The 14,855-nt window shown below is 39.0% G+C and overlaps 1 protein-coding gene across 4 annotated transcripts in view; it reads left to right on the forward strand.

The window, feature by feature from the left end:
* The window catches only part of LOC135224592 (uncharacterized), a 68,554-nt gene that overhangs the window by 26,552 nt on the left and 27,147 nt on the right, over positions 1 to 14,855 (forward strand). Inside the window, exon 1 of one of the 4 annotated variants that reach the window (XM_064263731.1) lies at positions 10,073 to 10,225. The exons of 1 other annotated variant lie outside the window; for it this stretch is intronic. Coding sequence is in view for 2 of the 3 variants with exons in the window: in XM_064263728.1 (XP_064119798.1) it covers positions 10,269 to 10,450 (182 nt within the window). In the remaining variant the exon portion in view is untranslated. 2 more of the 4 variants (XM_064263728.1, XM_064263730.1) reach the window with 2 other exon arrangements.

The raw sequence follows: 14,855 nt of genomic DNA on the forward strand, positions 1-14,855 counted from the left end.
ACATATATATTGGATTTCCAAGATTGGAATTGTGATAGTGGTTCAGTGGCTATCGTAGAGGGGAAACCTGAGTTTTCCGAGGCAGAAATGCAATCAAGGAAACGAACATTTAGAGAACATTTAGCTAATGTGGATTATAGCGAACACGTTGAAGTGATAAGCGGGCTCTTGGCAGAATTTGGGGATATGGTAGCCTTACAAGGTGATAAATTGGGGTTGACTAATGTGTTAGAGCATAAGGTAAATTTGGAGAGTGACACAAAACCTATTTATATTCCTGCATATCGCATACCTTTCAAAATCAGAGAACAGGTAGAGAAAGAGGTTAATAGATGGGAAGAAGAAGGAATCATTAGACCCAGTGTGTCTCCTTACAATTTTCCCTTGTTAGCGGTGCCTAAGAAAGACGGTTCTGTCCGTGTATGCGTTGATTTTAGACGTTTAAATGAGAAGACGATCCCTGACCGCTACCCAGTCACGTGCATACCAGATCTTTTTGTTGAAATTGGGGAACATAATATTTATAGCTCAATTGATTTGGCGCAGGGTTTCTTACAGGTTCCTCTTAGTGAGAGTAGCAAGGAATATACCACTTTTTCAGTGCCCAAAAGACACCATGAATTTACACGAATGCCTTTCGGTTTATCGGGCAGTCCAGTGACTTTTACCAGGTTGGTGAATACAGTTTTGCACGGGTTATTGGGCAAAAATGTTTTTGTGCATATGGATGACATCCTGATCGCAACGGACATGATCGCGCAACACCTGGAAGTGCTTACAGAAGTACTTAGGAGGCTTAGATTAGCGGGGTTGAAAATCAAGCTAGCCAAGTGCTCGTTCTTGAAAAAGCAGATCACGTATCTAGGTCACGTCATATCTAAGGAAGTGGTTAGAGTAAATGACGATAAAGTCAAAGCAATAACGAATTTTCGCACCCCCAGATCAAAGAAAGAGATTAAGTCATTCCTGGGTATCGCCGGTTTCTTTAGGAGGTTTGTGAAAGGGTTCTCTAATATAGCAGCTCCCCTAACTGATGTGTTGTGGGAAGACGTTCAATTTCAATGGAAGGAACCCCAGGCGGAGAGTTTTCAAAAGCTCAAGGACGCGCTAATGAATCCCCCGTTTTGAAGTTTCCAGATTTTAGAGAACCTTTTACATTAGTGACTGATGCAAGCCAGGAAGGTATAGGTGCTTTGCCTTATGCAAAAGTTTGATGGGAAGTTTCATCCTATAGCTTTTTATAGCAGGAAGTTCAGGACAAAGGGCAGCAACGAGAAGTCCATGGCCACCATAGATAAAGAAGCCTTTGCAATAGTGTCGAGCTTAGTTCATTTTAAAATGTTACTGATGGGGAATAAAGTAGAAGTTCTTACAGACCACAAACCATTACTAGATCTTTTTAATAAACCTGATTTGTCGTCCAAAAGAGCTCGATGGTTTTTAACTATCAGAGATTTTGATGCAAAGCTCAAATATATAGAGGGCAAATTTAACGTTGTTGCTGATGCTCTCAGCAGGAGTTGTCATGACACGGAAGGTTTCCAAGTCGCCCAAGTCACTAACGAAACCATACAATGGGATATACCTCTCCTAGAGCAAAGGCAAGATGAAGACGAGATTTTAGCAGATGCAAATCGTTTCTAAGAGGGGAATTAGTCAGGAAACATTATAAGTTGCCTTTTTCGGGTTTGGAGTTAGAAGGTAATCTATTGGTTAGGAAAATTAAATATAAGTTGAGAATCAGTGAAAGTAAAGGAGATACGACACATCGTAATTCCGAAGGTCCTAATTCCAGTGGTTTTGGATATAGTTCATTGCAGGTTCGGTAATCCTCACTTGGGAATAGAAAAAACGTATGATGAGGTTCGTGCTAAATACATTTGGAAAAATATGGGGAAAGATGTGGAAAATTTTGTAAGGAATTGTATGGTGTGCAACGCATGTAAGCCTGCAAGGACAACTTCATGCAAATTAGGATCGTATCCTATACCGAGTAGACCTTTTCAGAGAATACATATGGATATCTTAGGGAACTTTTGTGAGTCTAGATATGCGAACAAGTACTTGTTAGTGATAATAGATGAACTTACAAGGATAGTAGAAATTTTCCCACTTAAGCATAAAACGGCCGAAGAAGTAGCCATAGCGTTTTTCAATGGTATCATTTGCAGATATGGCTCACCCGAAGTTCTATTAACCGACAATGGGAGGGAATTTGTGAACAAAACCTTGGAATGTTTAGCTGAAGTCATGGGGATACAGAAAGTGACAATTATTCCATACAGACCCGAGGCTAATGGGTTGTGCGAACGAGCAAACAGGAAAGTGCTCGAGGCTCTCAGGAAAACTGTAGGTGGTGATGATAAGAATTGGGACAGATATATTAATGTTGTTAGATATAGTATTAACACTATGGTTAGTGATTCAATTAACATGTCCCCATTTGAAGCTTTGTTTGGTTGTCCAGCACGAGGCACATTTGATTTGCTAACAATGCCTCATCATGGGGAGGATATGGTCGAGGCGTTGATATCCACAGCGAGAGAGAGACACGCGTGTCTCAGCCATAATCTCGAATCCACAACCAGAGATATGGTACAGAAGAGTAATAGTAAATCATCTGATCCCAAGATCAATGTCGGAGACAAGGTATTTTTAAAACTTAACGTGAGAAATAAGTTAAATTACAAACTAGGCCCGAAGTTTGAAGGTCCTTTTAAAGTCATTGAAGAGAAAATTGGAAACAGATTTGTAGTCTTAAATGAAAAAACAGGTCAGTCGAGGTCAACACATATCTTGAAATTGAAAAGAATTGGTTGTGGTGATTAATATATTGTCGCGCAATTGCATTTTTTTTATCCTTTCTTTTCTTGCTGTCTGTTTTTTGCGATTTGATGGCAGAATGCCTTCACGGTCTTTTTTCTCTTTTATTTCCTTCTACGGTTTTTTTTTCCTATTATGCGCGAATCTGCGGCGCTTTGGTGTAAGATTTCGGGGTTAATATTTTACGTGGGGACGTGTTGAAATACGGCAAATTTTTGCTTTAGCTGAGAAACGTGATGATAAACATGTGATTATTCCTGCGTGTATGATATTTGGGCTGAATTTTTGGGGTTTCACGAGCCGAATAGATGACATTGGGGTTTTATATAATTCGGGTAATGTTGTGGGCACTTATGATTTAACGACAATTTTTTTGGAGGGGGGATGATTTTTTTGGCGTGGGGTCATTAATTAAATGGAGGAAATATTTATATCACTGGAGTGGTGTTATTATTAAGATGATGATTTATATATATGGAAATGGCATTAATCTTTGGCGGGTGACCTTTTTTATGGTAATGATTTTTTCTTGAGTTGAATTCCTGGAGTTTTTTCGAGCCAAGAGAAGAGTTCTGTGGTTCTTTCTTTTTGGTTTCGTGACTAATTGGAGGCGAGTGGCATTACTGCATTACGAGGCCTGGGGAGATGATATTTTTGGAGGCATATAATTGCTGAATTATGAGTTTATCGTAGTTTTTTGTCCCGAATAGGTGATAATTTTTTATATAATTGGACAGTATCGTTTGGGTGAATTATGTCTTCGAGACAATCTTTGAGCACCTTGGTCATATCCTGGAGATAGTTCTGTGGAATATGCTGATGTAGTTTCAGTACAGAACATTTTTTTTTGAGAATCATGAGTTTCTGGCATTGCGAGTCTGACTATGCTGCAGTTCGAAGCACATGAAGTGTTCACAGGTGGATTTTTTGCTAATGTTGCTGCAATGAATCCGGTTGCGGATTTTTCCCTTCGGAATTGATTACTCGGGGATTTGCACCATTCTTGTAGATGCTGATTATGGCATTCCACGGGAACGCATCATGTAAGGGGATTCTTTTCCGGTCGTTTCTGGTCGATGGGATTGCTGCGGTAGCAGATTCCGTAACGGTGCACATTCCGTTTTGGGAAAGATATTGAATTATATATGTTTCTTTTTCTCTTATGTGCGCAGTGTAATGGGGGAAAGCTCACTTATTATTGTTGTTATTATCTTATTTTTTTTCTCTCTTTTTTTTTCTTTCTTTTCTGTTCTTACGAGAGATGTTGTAATGAGGGTTAAGCTCTAATAGCATTTTTCTTTTAGATAGGAGATATAATTTGTCAGGGTATGTGAGTTGGATAGAAGGGGTGTTTGGCATTATATTTTATGGAGGCTAGTTATATAAACCATAAAGGGGTGTTTGCTTTTAGACATTATGGGTTCTCTTTTGATAGTGTGTTTGTCAGATATGGGATTATTTGTGAGGATTCAGGTGGTAAAGATTATATTTGGTTTAGTGAGGAATTTTTAATATTTGACTAGTAGATTGAGTATATTAATTAATGACGGATTTGTGGGGTAAAGCAAGACTAGTTATTTTATGACCATGTAGACCTTTTAAATACGGACTCTCAATGACTTTAGAGAATTCCCAACTCTACTTGATGATGGCAATGGAGACGACTTCGTTCTACAGTACCAGAGGTCGAGTCGAGTCTGCACACGAATGGTGTTTCTATGGACTGCCTTTGCAAAGGATGAAATGTTTTCGATATATCATCTCAGGATACATTCTGGGATATATCAGGAGTCAACAGTCTTCGATGAGGCGGGTGCGAGTAGCACTTGCATAGAAGTCACGGGATATTTCCTTGATAACGGAGTGGTGACCACGTTTCCTTCAGTAGAAAACGTCGAATCTACAGTTTCGCGACGAGAGGGTGTTATATACACTCACGAGGGTCGCAGACGCTGAATAATGGCGCGTGCTGAGTTGTTTCGAGTTGGTTTACGCACTCGACCTGCGTCTACAACAATTCACTCGTCCTACAGGGATCCCAGCTGTTTGATGGTTCCTGCAGGGTTCTCTCGGATTTCTTCATGGTACTTAGTCGGCGTGTCTACAACTCGTCCACAAAAGTGTTTCATAAACACTTACATGGAAACCATGAGGCGGTTCGAATTCCACCTACAGTGGAGACCGTTACAGTCCCGCCGCTGGAGGATAGTGACAAGCATCAATTCTTCTTCTTCGACAAACGTTACACTATACCAATATTAATGATCATGTTAGATGCTATACTGATCACTATTTGTGCGCTAGGAGTTCTTAAACTTTTGTGTATTCGACGATGTGTGTAGTGTATCTTTTATCCATTATTATCTTTATTACAGATGGGTCCTATTCCATGGCTAATTTAGAGGCAGGAATCTCTAACCTGACTATATGATGAACTTATTGACATTTTGGGTCTGGGAGTGAATTCTTAGTCAGGAGGGTAGAATGTTAACTTACTGGTTTCTTTATGGGCAGATTTGGGTTTTCTGTCATTATGACTTGTTAATCATTTTGTTCTATTTTATATTCAACTGCTTTGGGTAATAAATAGTATATGTTTATACTTACGAGATCTTAATAGCCTAATGACATAGTTGCAGACAGAGGACACCATTGACGACAGGTAAGGGTTTATGATTTGTGTAGTTTAATAAAAGGGGGGGGGAAGTAATAATATATATATATATATATATATATATATATATATATATATACACACACACACACACACACACATATATATATATATATATATATATATATATATATATATATAATATAGATATATTAAATCTTGTAATATAAAGAAATTAAAATTGAAATATTAATTTTTCAAGGATGTTAATTTGAAACTTTATTTTTCACGGATGTTTTAAAATCACTTTCAAATTTATTTCCCTGTCATCTAAAAGTGATTGATCTAGTAGATTAAATCTGGAACTATGTATATATATATATATATATATATATATATATATATATATATTATATATATATATATATATATATAATGAAAGTTTTGGGATGACAAGGTCTGTATTAATTGAAAATGATATAAAAGATCATAAATCAGCGTTTCAACAATAGTAATTTCACATTCCTTCCTTATAGCTTCCGCAGTAATGGCAACAAAGACGAGATCGTCTTGATAATAAAAACTTCTTATGTGGTAGAAACGCAAACAAATATATTTGATTGCGGAGAGCAAGCTTTGGAAGGCTGTTCCTTCTGTTTTCCAAGGTTCCTATGGTTTTCTGTCCAATGGGAAGTCAAGTCTATTGCATCTTTTCGAGACTGAGTATCACTCTTTGTCCTCCCTCCTCATCCTTACTTTCATCGGGTTATATTGCACGAGGATACTAAGCTGCTTGTCCCGTCAGCTTCTGCCTTTAAAAATGCCTAAGAACACCTCCCTTCACCGATCACGCAAACTCTGCCATAAATTTGACTGTGAAATCCGAAACCCTACGGGTAGGAATTTGCACTCACAGGACCTTTGTCGCACAATGATGCCACACACATCTAAAAACAATGAGCTGTTGAGTGGTGGTATGCTGAGGCTGCTTTCCCAATGTGGTAGGCAGGAATTTACGTAACAGAGGATGCAAGAAATACGTCTATGTTTAAACAGAAACGTGTTGTACATAAGCCTGATTCATGCACACACACACACGCATATGTCTATACACACACGCACACACACACACACACACATATATATATATATATATATATAATATATATATAATTCTCGTTCTTGGTATCTGAAAACCTTTGAAAGTGACTTTCTGGCTCTCCTAAAATGCCTTACTAGAGAACGGCAACATAAAAATCTACGGCTGAAGGACAGTATCAATGGAGGGGAAAAAATGATATATAACTCTAGAAAATTTATTTAACTGAACTATATTTACACTAAAATACGTGAGTAAGCAATTTACACCTTAAAAGTTGCAGGGACTCGAATGGGTCCAGAAATTAAATGATAGGTGGTTGATTAGAGATCAACCGGGGCATGTGACTGGGAAATGATCCAGAAACAATCTTTGCGCACAGTGAGTTGCTGAATAGTCCTGGCTTCGCTTCCAAGGGATTCCAAGTTTCCTCTCACAACTAGGCAAGATATTTGTATCTGAAAAGATAATGCATTCTAGGATCAGTACTAACGCAAAAGACAAGTGGGGAACGTCAATCACAATTCACTCTAATTATTTCACTTCAAAGTCCACTCACAGGGATATAGAATGACTGGGAACTTATACAGAAGAGTATACTGCGTTGTTAAATTAACTAAGGGGATGTTTAGCATGAAACAACAACGTTACTTCCTGATGTAGTCTAGGTTGGAATATCACAATTAGATTTATATCACTACTAGCATCACAAGGGGAATTATTTACAGCATCGATAGTAGCAATGGGGAACTGCGTTATGGTAACCAAAAATAAGGACTGCGATGCTCAGCCAATACAGGGAAAGTTGCCTTGGAAAAACGAAAAGGAAGTACAGACAAGAGGCAAAAAACAATAAATGACTGTGCTCGAAATGACTCCATTACAATAACTGGGCATCTGTGGTCTTGTTTTCTTCCAAATTGCTGATCAGGGGTTAGTGCCATGTAAATGAACACATGGGGGTCCTCCAGATGAAAGGGAGGTCGAGGGGGGGGGGGAAGAAGAGTGAACATCTTGGCAGCAGACGATGTTGTAAGAAGGATCATTGGTTGTCTCCTAGCTTTATAACCTCGCTTACAGCTCTCTTCCCACGTGTCCTGCACAAGGTCGTCCACTTTCTCCTTCCACTATAAGCCCCACACAAAGTCTGAATCACGGGACCCTGCTGCATTCCTGTGGGGATTAATTTTAAGGCAGCCAATTGGAGTCAACTGAAGACAATGTCTGAATTTCCTTCTAAAATTAATTATTTTGCCTTGGTTCTAGCTTAAATCCTCAACAATACACATTAGGTTCTCCTTATCCAATGTCTGTGATGCTTGTCTCAATTGCAAAAAATATCAGGTTCGATTTCTGAGAGAGCAAGAACTTGTTTTGATAAACCAAACGTGCATCTGTTAAACTCAGCAATATATTCGAAGTCTGGTAGATAGTCAATTATGGTGGGTTGCAGTTTGGGTGCAGAAGATCATAGAGCCCACAACCACATTCAAAACAACTTGTGAACCATCCCTATAAGGAGAGATGTGTAAGGAGAAATGGAGAAATATAGGGACAGAACATCATCTACAATATTAGGGTATGTGTATGAAGGATTTTAATCGCGAAAGCAAGATTGACTGAAGAATGACATTGTGAGTTCAAACTGGGAAGTGAAGTGTGGATCAAGTATTTGATTTCGCATTATTAGGTGAGAACTGAACCATTCGAGGCAATGTCCAGGGAGTTGAGTGTTTGGTATGTGGAATGAGTTGTTGCGAATATGTTGACGGAAGAGGGACTGGTTTGGTATAAAAGTGGACCTGACACAAAGAGGCGATATGTCTCTGTGGCTGTTCACTATCTAAATGGATAGATGTGATGGGAGGTAGAGAAAAGATTGAGATAAGTAAGAATTTAATGACTCGGAAAATGTAATGTGACTGGTTGATGTTTGCAGATGACAGCACGGACTCTGGATAGAGAAAAGAAACTGCAGGAACTAGTGAAAGATTTTTACATTCTCCTTAACAAGAGGTGTCTGAGAGAAAATACAAAATATAAGTTACTAACGTGTTCAACTTTTAAGTACAGTATCAAGAACAAGCACTCTGTGGAGGCAATATCCACAGCATCAGCCTTTTACACTCCTACACTAAATTTTACGCTTCACTGATAAGGCCCCTCCATTCTAACGCCTCTCGTAAACCAAATAGCCAACCCTTCCACCCTCTCCTCCCCCCAAAGACTGCAGAATTATACATATATTGTAGGGAACCTTTTCGTCCTTCGTTCTTCCGTGGCAAAACTAATTCTGAACACACTGATCTATCTTGTCAAGTAAGCTCATGTATAAACTATTTTACCACAGCTTTGTCTCAACATTTATAACTTTCAATGCTTCTTCTCAACGTATATTTTGTAAACAATTTGTTTCCAATAAATTTCCACACTATTCCCATTTGCATTTATCATCTGAGCACTTCAGTTCCACGTATGTTAGTTAGGTGCAGTAATTTCTATATGCACTTTATGTTTGGTGCTTCTTTCCTCTTTCTTTCTTTCTAACCCCTTCAACTTAAAATTTAGTCAGATCTGTCTCTCCTCTTCCCTCTCCTTTCAACAGCTCTTCCTCACAAGGACTTGAGTTCTTCAAACTTCATTCTCTACATTTGTCATTTGCTCATCACAACTTCCTTTACTCTACTTTTACTTTCTTCCCGCTCTACATTTGCTTGGTTATTCATCGTATGAATACCTTTACATGGTTCAGTCCTAAAACTCAATACAATCTAAGGTTTTCTTTAATTAAATTTATAATTTCATCACTTGACTATGAACCTCTTTAATGTTTCCTTCCCAAGCAACCATATATACAAGACTCCCTGCTGACCTAATAACCAAATATAATCCTTGAACTTCATGTACTCTCCTTCCACTCCACTTGCGTATCTGCACTCTTCGGCCATTTGTTATCACCTAAAGGCAATATCCTATTCCCAGTATATTTTGTTTATCAAACTTACCTGCATTACTTTCATTTTCAGCCACGAAAATCATTATTTCCTCAACAAACTAAAAATTTGCTTTTAAGCCCTTAAAAATGACCCAATTTAATTATGCTGACCCAGCCCCTCTCAACGCTCTTGAATATGATAAACATTATATGAGAAATCAGAAGAGCAATCAGCAACTTTTGTTTTTTTTTGTTTTTTACAATTAAGCTTAAATAAAGTCACTCGCTGTTTTACATGAATGGAGACAGAATTTGCAAGTGGCTGTCCGAATACAAAACACCGGAATTTCGTTCTTCACGAGACTCAAGAATTTGTTGACAGAGACGAACTCTCGGGGTCACGAGGCGCCGCTTTTCCGCCACTTGGTTTGTGATGTTTAGGTTACATAACCTAACCCTGATAGTACCACTAGCACAAATGAATACAAATAATGAAATAACAAAACATAAATAGGTCATTCGCCCAACTGTCACACTTGACTAAGGTCTGACAAGGCTACACGTCGCTGTACGATAACATTAACAACGCAAAGCGAGGCGCGTTATGCGAATGCCCACCCACCTGCGAAGGGAAGGCGCGACTCCGCCGCGCGAGTTGTGGCTTAGTTTACACATACACCAGCAGTCCCTCTACACCAGCGTTGTGTGTGACACGTCCATCCACATCTGTTGTGTTACTCGAAGCAACTGACAGGTTTGTAGTAGTATTCTTTTTTCGTTTTTTTCTGTTGAGTTCGATGCTGGTTGCGAGAGTATGGCGTAAGAAAAGAGACGGAAAAGTAGCTGAAACCTCATATGGCCGAAGCGGATACTACTGCTTCAAAACTTGCGGAATAAGAAGGTGCGGCCTCTCACGCATTTTCCTCACTTTTCTCCGCAGTCTGTTCCGAAATGGAAGTTGCCGACTGGGAAATAAACGGTAGGGTCTTCGACTGGAAATATATAAAGATCTCCTTCATATTGCGATGAAGCGTCCTTTAGCTGATATTTCAGGACGGATAGTCATGAAGTAGTTTTTATTTATGATTGACATTTTTATTAACTGCTGTATGATGACGCCTTACCGCCAGAAGTGGGACGTTCGCGATAAGTCTATAGAATACTCTGTATATATAGACCTTGGTTCACGAACTAGTCAACGCTTTCACTTTGCTTTGCCAGCCGTTTTTTTAAATTCAGCTCAATTTACAATTCATCCTTAAAGTGATATATGCGAGTGATTTTGCAGGTTTTAAGTCACTTTTCATCTTATCAAACTACGTTCGCTGTTCTTGCCTAGAATAACAGAGGCAAACGAGGCATAGGAAAAGTGGAATACGTGAAACTGAAAAGAAAACGTCGAGTGAATGAATGTCTCGTCAGGCCAAGAGAGCAGAGCACTGGGTGAAATACAAGAAGACGAGAAATAGGCAGTTGCTTCTGCGACCATTTTTTTTTTTCACGTCGATTTTCTTTTAACATTCTTCTCGTTCATCAGTGTTCGAAGCCCTCCGTGCTTATGTATTTTGTTGATTTGCATGTATTCACTTCCTAATTTTATTCATGCACATAAGCTGAAATAAAGTACATTAAATGTTATGATGTATGAAACTACCAACAATCACAGTTTTACGGGATATATATCATGTAATTGCTACATGAAAAGTGCGTTTGTCGACAGTTACGCATACATAAAAGTACAGAGAGAGAGAGAGAGAGAGAGAGAGAGAGAGAGAGAGAGAGAGAGAGAGAGAGAGAGAGAGACTCGGTACCCTCCTCTGTGCCACGCCCATCCCCTGTATCGAAAAAGCCCCAACTCTACACTTCAAACAAAGGGTCTTCTCACGGCGCTCCTTATCACCCTACGGATGCTCCGCCTTCAGGTATCTGTTTATCAGATATTCACTTTGGTAAAGGCTCCGAATGCCTTCTCACTGCCCTTCATCACTGGAAGTTTGAACCGTTCTTGAAGAATATTTACTCCTGTATAATTTCTCATGTGATATTTGATACCATAATGTTGCCATATAAACACTTCATGAATTGAAATCCTGTGGATCATTTAGTCACTAAACTATTTTTTGTCACTAAATAATCAAAACATAAATATATATATATTTTTGATAAAGTTTTAATATCGTAGTGACTAAATGATCCAATAGATTTTAATCCACGAAGCGTTATGGACTTGGTATCGTGAATTACTCAAAAAGGTTTGGAATTTGGGAGATTTGTCATTACATCTGCCCATTCAAAATAAAATCAAGGCAGTACACGGTGCATTTAGATTTGTATTTGACAGAAAACTCTACATCGCAGTGGAAGCACGCTCAAACAAATTTGGTTTTTGTGACAACCAAAAAATGCAAGTTCTTCATATGTTTGAGAAGAGGACAGTTACCGGAATTCGAGATCGTGGCTCAACGGACAATCCTACTCCTGCTCATCGTGGGAGGGGCGTTGTCATGTCAGCCTGTAGGCGATAATAGCCTCATAGTGTAGGAATGCTCAATATCCGAATGGCTTATTTGAGCCTTCATCCACTGTGGAGATAAAGTCAGAATAAATGAACAGGCGCGAAAAAGAAATGAAAAATAATAGACGTAAGAGCCGCTCCGGTGTTCGAAGGCAGACTGGAAACTCATAACATTTAATTGTGCTTAAAAAGCGCCACCAGAAAGAACCTTCATAAAGCCAAGATCGAAAGCAACACTGCAAACGGTATTTTTCTTGTCCTCTCCCCTTCCCCACCGCCCGCCCAGGCCACGCAAAATCCGTCCAAGCCACTGGTAACTGGCAAAGTATGTCATCTCTATTCTGGTCAGGGAGTAGAGGCGGAGACGGTCGCTCAACCTTTCTTGACATTTGCGAGTCCTTATGAGTGTATTTGCTCAGTGCGTTTGCATTCTGAAGGCAACTTTGACATCATTCGCGGAGAACAAAATGTAATGCTCAAGAACAATATGAAGCTGTTACTGAACCGGTTTTCTTTTCCAAGTTCCTGTAGATGGTGTTCAGAAGTTTGCGTTTTTGCTTTAAAAAATCCATTATTTTCTTTAAGCAATCTGCGAGTGACATCACACGATCACGTCATCCGCCGCGATTTAGTAATGTAGCAGTAAACTTTGCATTGGCATTGAAGTCACGCGTGTTCGTTGAGCCGGTGTCGGGGTCTTACACGATCATCGCTTCTGTTGTACAACCAGAGTCCAGAGGTCTACCTCAGTCCTCTTAGTCTCTTCAGCACCTTGATATATCTTTATAAGCAACGGTCCGTGCTGGCACAACGCCAGCTTAATCTAAACCATTCAACTTTGGTGCGAGCGATTGTCAGCAACTTTTATTCTGTCGCAAACATTGGCAAAGTTCGTTTCAAGTTTGGCGCCAATAAGCTAGAAAACATTGAAACACGTAGTGTTGGGGCGCCGTCTTTTGAGAGCGTAACTTCTATAAGCTGATGGGTTTATATGCGCACGTGTTTACACTATTTAAGCCCCGAGCGCCATATGTGTTCCATATTCCTCCCTCTAGTATCAATATGCACCCTCATACTTGGGTAAAAATAGATTCAGTACTGTGAAGGAGTTTGATCACTCAGCGTCTTCCTGTGATAATCGTAGATTTGCCAAATAATGGACAGCGAAACATGACAAAGAGGAGGAAGATTTCTTGCCAGAGTTAAATATCAACCGCCATCGTAGTTGGTGGCATGTAAAGCCCAGCCAGCCGGAGTACACAAAAACCCCGACTTTGGACCATATAACTCTGGAAATATCAACCAACCGGGATAAAACTCAGGCTTTACGGGTCTCCTACTACCGTCTCTAATCGTGTCCAACTTCATCGAAATCCGTTCAACCGTTCCGGAGATCCATAAATCGGTTTTCAGCGTTCAGGGGAGGGACCTTGACATATATTGTAGCAATGCGGTAATACAGTACTGTTGTGATACTTAGTGTCTCTGAAAGCTCGTATTCTGGAGGGGTGCCTTACCTTTTTTTTTAAAGTTACATTATGCCATTCAAATTAACCAACAAATTCAAATTTTCTGATGGTCAGGTATGTACTGCTCACAGCATTATAAGAGAAGGCGTTTTCTTGTTTGTGAATTCATTCATTATTTTACGTAGCATTTTTTAAAAATCTAGAGAATCAAATGTATATAATTTTTACTACAATATTTTGGAAATCTAAATTAATTAACAAGTCCCTTTTCTTAACAATTATTTTATCTACGAAAGTCATCTTACTTTTGAACTGGTATCACGAATGATCATCAACCTTGAGAGGTTTGCGGTAGCAAGCGGATACGAGACAGCGTACGCCGTTTTCGACAAGTGTCAAGTTACCCTCTGCCTTAACAAGAACCTAAGGTTTGTTCAGATAAGTATATTTTTTTTCAATATATATCTCGAAAATCGTGAACAGTTTTTTTTAAAGCAATAAATTTCCTGCACTTTGGCGTGAAAGAACCGTCTTCCTGGAGTAGCCAAACGGTTTAGTCTTACCAAGTTGAGAAATCTAGTACCACTTGCATTTTTTATGATTGGCGTTTTTACATTTGTCTTATGTGTTCTAACTGGCGGTTTTACATCCGTCTATTGACACAAATTTTACGTTCTTTATTGTGGCTATTGGTGAGTGTAATAGTATTTGCAGTACGCAATGCATATTTACTGCAGACACAAAGTTATTAGCCATCAGCCATATTGTAAAATATCAGCGACATGCTTGGAGAGTTGATTTCTTCCATCTTTCGATCTTGAAAGCATAGTACGAAGTATATTTTCTCAGTTCCACTTTGATCTGAGGTTACCTATCTCTGATATTGTTGTATTGCATTCAATTTCCTTCTTTTCCTTATTATAGGTCTAAAACCCGAAGCTTTAAGGAAATGTATTGTAGTACAAGAGAGTTTCCATGGCTAGGTAATCTTAGGCCTATTAGTGTTTAGCATGAGTTTTTTTTTATCCGATGACCTTTTAAAATTTCTCTTACGACTCATATAACTTTCAAAATTTTTTTTTAACCAACCAAGAGCCAATTTAATGATATAACATTTGATCAAGGAAAGGCGTTAGTTCAGGATGTCGAGGAAAAAAACACGATGGCGTATATGGAGCATAAAATGCAAACTTCTGTAATGTCAAATATGTATTACTCTTTTCATATTTGCGTGTATAGGAAAACTTGGCCATCCACCTATTTCGATCAGGAAATCCAAATGATGACCCTAGACAGGAAGAGAGGCGGAGTTCACGTAAACGCGAGAAAATTACTACTGGCAGTTTCATATTTTTTCGTTCACCTGCCTGACGCACGCTTCATGCCTTATTAACCTATAT

The sequence above is a fragment of the Macrobrachium nipponense genome, chromosome 12 (assembly GCF_015104395.2).
Source record: "Macrobrachium nipponense isolate FS-2020 chromosome 12, ASM1510439v2, whole genome shotgun sequence".
Classification (NCBI taxonomy): domain Eukaryota; kingdom Metazoa; phylum Arthropoda; class Malacostraca; order Decapoda; family Palaemonidae; genus Macrobrachium; species Macrobrachium nipponense.